The following is a 6,000-nucleotide window of genomic DNA, read 5'->3' on the forward strand; positions in this document are numbered from 1 at the left end:
TAGATGACATTTTTAATACATGCTAAGATATGTCAAACATCCTCAGCAAAACATTCCTCAGGCAGAACCAAGGTAAAGTATGGCATTTTTTGGTGAGGGACTACTGTGGATTGATGTGCATTAATTGTTGCTATCGCAACACTGCAAAACAACGAAGGATGTTTCTATGTCATCTCTAATAAAGGTAGTGGAAGGTAGTAGTGGCACAAAGAGTAAGGAAAGCCTGGCTTTAAATGATTAAATACTCCCTTATTTGGTGACATCATCGTGCATAATGCAATATGCATTTAAATTGTAAAATAGCATTAAGTCAGATTTGCATAAGTTATTACAACATTATGGAAAAGGAATTAACGCTACTACTGGAACTTATTTCACCCACTAGAACATTGTCAGAACTGTCAATTACTGTCAATTATTCCACCAGCAATGCATAAAAGGAACCCCAGCAGACCCAGGGGTCAACCTGTACACAGATGGTAGTAGCCTAGTGGGAAACACACTTGCTTATGAAACAGAAGACCAGAAATTCACAGGTTCAAACCACACTTACTACCATTGTGTCCCTGAGCAAGGGACTGAGCATTTAACCGCGAGTGTCTCCAGGGGGACTGTCCCTGTAACTACACTGATTGTAAGTCACTCTGGACAAGGGCGTCTGAGCAATGCCATTAATGAAAATGCCACGAAAATCATGTTTTTGGGCTAAAGATGAAAAAAATGGACTTCTTTTCTACAGTTAATCACCCAGCTCAGCCTGATAGAAGGAAAGCAACCCTCAAAACAGGCACTGGTAATAATCCTCCAAAAGAAGCACGTGTCGATGCTTGGCCTAACCCCCGAGCTACCTTATTAAAATGTCCTTATAAACTGGCGAGCAGATGCCACGGCGCTCTGATGAACAGACTGACAGTGGCACCGCCATTCAGGAGGAGCGCATTTTTCACTCAGGCCCGCATATCAGTGTAATTACAGACTGCAGGGGCAGCAGCGGCCACTAAACGCATTCGCCCGGCCGTGGCCTAGAGCCAAAAGAACATTAATAATGCTAAGGGAGGCTTCTTATCTGTATAATCTTTTCAAGTTACTGGTTTGCGGACAGGAGGAAGCAGCTGTTCTTTAAGATTACAGGCTTCTGAGGATTTTTCTTTTTCTTTTCTTTTTCCCAACCAATTGACCGTTTTTGAACGTAAAGAAACCGATGGTTTCGAAGAATTTCTTTTGCTTTGTTCCTGAAACCGGTGGTTTGAGACCTCTACCATTTTACAACCCAACATATGCAACCCTTAATTGAAGAGGGTTTGTTATATTAAAGAATGAAATTAATTGTTGCATCGCTGAAAAAAAGACAACGACGCATTTGACCTGTGGACTAGGGGTCACCAACCAAGTATCCTGCAAGTCCAGGACCAGGTTTAATGGTGACACTCTATCAGGTCATCCGGAATAATCCCAAGTCTGGACGCATTTTATAATATTCTCGTTTAATATGCCTGCCTTCCCACACTTAATTGTTAGGCAGTGTTGTCTACCATTAAGACTCCTGGAGAGAGCAAGAATCCGGTGTGAGACGGAGGACAGGAGGTCACCAGAGCTTGACTAACAAAAGAAAAAAAAAAAACTCTCTTCAAAGACGTAACAGGTAGGAAATTTCATACAGCGCAAAACAAACAGCGGCTCATCCTGTGACCCAGTTCCCCAAACAAACTCCGGCCTCGTTCCTGATCCCTGTAAATTGCGAGTCCTGTTCGGGGAGAGGAATGTACGCTCGCTGCCCGACATGACAAACAGCAGGCAGGCAGGCAGCGACTTGCTCACTTGCCAAATCCGCCGCGCAGCATTTCAATCGCGCTGACAGCGAAAAAACACGGACGCTGTTGCCCTCGCCACACGGCAGCGTGCGCTGCTCAATGCTGCTCTTTGTAGGCACCGAACACGGTGTCAGGATGTTCCGGGAGTCTTCCTGAGGTCCAGCATGACTCGGTGTCGGGTTGAGAGTTACTTCCCTCGACACCATGTGGCCACAGGGATATGGAGTCTGTTCAGTATAAAATATCACAATAACTCGGACTGTCCTTGTAGGATGCCAGGGGTAACAAGGTAATCTGTAGCTTTTAGGGAAATTCTTGGACAAAGAAAAAGCATGAAATTTCATGCCTAAACCTGACTTTGCTCACATATTCAGACAAATACTCTCTTGTGAATTTACACCTATGCACCTATATAAATAAATACAGTACAGGCCAAAAGTTTGGACACACCTTCTCATTCAATGTGTTTTCTTTATTTTCATGACCATTTACATTGGTAGATTCTCACTGAAGGCATCAAAACTATGGATGAACACATGTGGATTTAGGCCATTAAGAAACACCCGATCCTAATTAAGGAGAAGGTGAATGAGAAGGTCTGTCCAAACTTTTATTCTGTACTGTATATTTCCAATCAGTTTTGCATTTTTGAGTATATTGTTTGATCATTTATTGCGGACTTTGTGGCAAACTCGTAAAAAAACAATGTCATTAATGTCAACTACTGTAACTTATCTCTACCCACAGGAACATAATCTGAACAGTCAATTACTCGCTTAATTATTTGCACTAGCAATGAACAAAAGGAACCCGGCGGCGGAAACTCTGGGTCAGTCCATACACCGATGCCGCGATGGGTGGCAATAGCCTAGTGGGTTCGACACTTGCGTATGACCCGGAAGACCACAAAGTCAAGTCAAGGGTTCAAAACCCACTTACTACTATTGTGACCCTGAGCAGGACACTTAACCCTGAGTGTCTCCAGGGGGGACTGTGCCTGTAAGAACTGATTGTAAGTCAAATTGCTTGCCAAATTACATCTATGTAAATATAAAGCATTACTTTGTGGGAGCTTCACCACACTGGCGCACCGGAAGGCGGCAGCCTGTGTCTCCGAGTAGACTATAGACGTCCAAACATGGTGACAATTTGCAGTCTTTAAAGAAACGATGGTGCTGCTTTGACAGTGAGGTGCTATGTGCAGGTCCCTCTGGCTCAAAAAGGACACATGGGGGCAGATCTGCGACGTGAGGAGACACACTTTGAAGCCACAACACTTTCCACACGCTTTTGTTCAAGTGATGTAGTGAAAAACACCCATGATGGCAAGCACCTTGCAACAGGCCATCCTGGTCTAAAGATCTCATTCTAAGTCACACTGGTCTGGGTTCAAAAGAAATCCGTCTCAAGTTACCCTTTCACCTTTCCCAACCTTATACTGCAATATTTCAAAACAGAAATCCCCCAAACCTCAAACTGCCCTGCAGAGAAGTAAGAACGGCGCGTGATAATGATCACCACCACGTCCGTGGAATGTGGAAGAATAGCTACAGTATATCAGGACCGCTCCTGGAGGTCCTGCTTGCCAAACAGTTTTCACTCCAGCCCGCCCCTTAATTAGGATCGGGTGTTTCTTAATGGCCTAATAAAAAAAAAAACTTTTCTGGCACAGGGGTCCCGCGGGAGTGGAAGTTTTTGGAAAAACTGCCTCGGAAAATTATCATTACACATGAAAAAATCAAATACACATAACAAAGGCAAGGCACTGGAGCTACTAGAGTGTACTGCCAAAGATAAAAAGCAAAAAGTAATTGGAGTGCTTGTTCGGAATTGTAAGTTGAGCCAAGGTGAGGTGCCGAGGGCGAAGGGAATTGCGCGCCCCATGAATGGAACCTTTCTGCCACCTCTTCTCCCGGGACACAACTTCAAAAAGACCCCTGCCCTGTCCCACCCCTACAAAAACACGCTTTGAAAGTTATTTCCACTTCCAAGTCCTGCGACGGCGGCGTCTGAACGTCGCCATTCATCTCTCTCGCGTGCGAAAAGCGGTGGTCGGGGTGGGGCGGGGTGAAAGTTCACCAGCTGATCTCCACTTACCGTTCTGCTCCTTCGGAGCGGGGGGGTGCATTTTGCCGATGTGACTGGGCTCCGCGTCAGCGACGTGCCGGAGGGAAGGCAGGAGGAGGGCGAGGAACAGGGGGACCATTTGGACTGGTGGAGGGCGCACACGCTTCCAGAGACTCTTTCAGCAGCGCGCACCGGCGCGGTCCGGGTTCGGGAGCGTCTGACGGCAGACGGGCGGCGGCAGCCGCATAATCCCGCCGACGGTGCCGGGTCTAGAGTGCGTGTCGTGGCCGGGCGGCGAGAAGCATCGCGGCGTTTTCGCGCTACGCGCGCCACGGTCCGCGGCCACGTCACCCGAAGTTCGCGCACCTGTCGCTACGAGTTCAAAAAAATTATAATAATAATTTTTAAAAAAGCAGTCAAAGTTTGAACAAAGTCCCTGTCAGGATTCCGTACGCAGAGATCGTGTCACCAAACCCCGGCCAAAGAACGCGCTGCGAGGCGCATCTCCGAGGCGATATTCCAGCGCGCCGCGTCCTCTCTCGCCATTCACCGGCGCCCCTTTAAAACTTCCTGAATCGAACATCGGCGACAGCCCTCCTACAAAAGCTGCGAGACACCGGTTTAAAAAAAAAAAAAAAAAAAAAAAAACACCGCCGCGCAGCCGAGACGGAGGGTCTGGGTATGAGGGGCGCGCAGGCGGGCCAACTGACGGCGCAACAGGTGCTGCGCGTAAAGTAAAAGTTTCCAGCTGAAGGAAACTCCCCGGAGAGGCGGGAACCGTTCTGAGGCTGCGGGTCTTAAAAAAATGTTTTAATACATACACAGTACAGGCCAAAAGTTTGGACACACCTTCTCATTCAATGTGTTTTCTTTATTTTCATGACCATTTGCATTGGTAGATTCTCACTGACGGCATCAAAACTATGAATGAACACATACATACATACATACATGCACACACAAGGGTATTGCGAGCGCATTAATTTCTGACCTAGATCAAAATAAGTTTCCATCCTGTCCCATGCATAGATTAACACACGTGTTGCAGAATTATGCCATGAACTACAGGTACCTTTATTACTGCATATACAATTAGTTAAAATGTATTTTAACAAGATATTTTAAGTGATGTCATTCCTTTAATTTTCTACCACAATATAAATAATGATAAAAAAAAAACATTTTCCATCAGGTAGTTCTATGAGATGCTCATTTGCAATGCTGTAAAGTTTCTACAGTCTTATTCTTCCAATACTTCATTTATTTAAAAAAATTTATTATATGGTACTTTAAAACGTTGTATAGTCAAACAGCAATTATATAGAAATGAAGTTACTTATTATAAATAAGTTACTTGTGTAACAGTAACTTTTGAAACTATCATAAACAGCTAGAGTAAAACAAATACGAATAATAAGTATAGCCTAAAAAGCTATAGACTGTAATGCAATGCTTCTATAGACGCCAACATTTTGAACTTACAACACAGATTAAGGTTTACATTAATGTAATTTCACTTAACATGGAAGAGACATGTTCAAGTCAGGAAACTACAACAGCAAAAGAATCTTTCACCCATCATTTTAAAACCTACATCACCACAATCAGTGAGGGTGCTAATATAAATGTCCTGAGCAAAAACGACCTTTACATCTTATTAAAGGGTTTCAACTCTACATACATTCCCATACATTCACCACAAAAATGTGTACATTTTATTTAATCTACAGATTTAATGTGCAATTATTATTTTTGAAGACTGAGTCCTTGATGTAAGTATTTTAAACTTTTTTCATCATGCTGGCCAGTTCATCATCCTGAAATCAGAACAATGCCTAATGCATCTGGGGGGAAATGTTTAAGAGCTTCTCAATTTGTCATATCAAAGGCGTAGACGTTGTAGTCACAGTCTTGCCTCCTGTAACCAATTTCCTCTCCCCGGATCAGCACACCATCTCCAAAATGGCTTTCATGTGGTCACTCGCATCCCCTTCATTGTCAGCAAATTCCGAAGGTTGGTGCTTCCCAGCCAAAACAGCCAGAGCAGGACACACCACACACACATGCACATATATAACCCCATGGTTTAAGTCAGACCCATCATGCAGTGAAGAATGCAACG

The 6,000-nt window shown here is 44.4% G+C and overlaps 1 protein-coding gene across 2 annotated transcripts in view; it reads right to left on the reverse strand.

The window, feature by feature from the left end:
- Positions 1-4,487, reverse strand: part of LOC114774156 (platelet-derived growth factor C-like) — a 39,331-nt gene extending 34,844 nt beyond the window's left edge. For both annotated transcript variants that reach the window (XM_028966060.1, XM_028966059.1), the window contains exon 1: positions 3,909-4,487. In XM_028966060.1, the coding sequence (XP_028821893.1) occupies positions 3,909-4,017 (109 nt within the window). In that variant the 5' untranslated portion in view covers positions 4,018-4,487. The remainder of the gene's footprint in view (positions 1-3,908) is intronic.
- Between the last annotated feature and the right edge of the window lie 1,513 nt (positions 4,488-6,000).

The sequence above is a fragment of the Denticeps clupeoides genome, unplaced genomic scaffold (genome assembly GCF_900700375.1).
Source record: "Denticeps clupeoides unplaced genomic scaffold, fDenClu1.1, whole genome shotgun sequence".
NCBI lineage: Eukaryota > Metazoa > Chordata > Actinopteri > Clupeiformes > Denticipitidae > Denticeps > Denticeps clupeoides.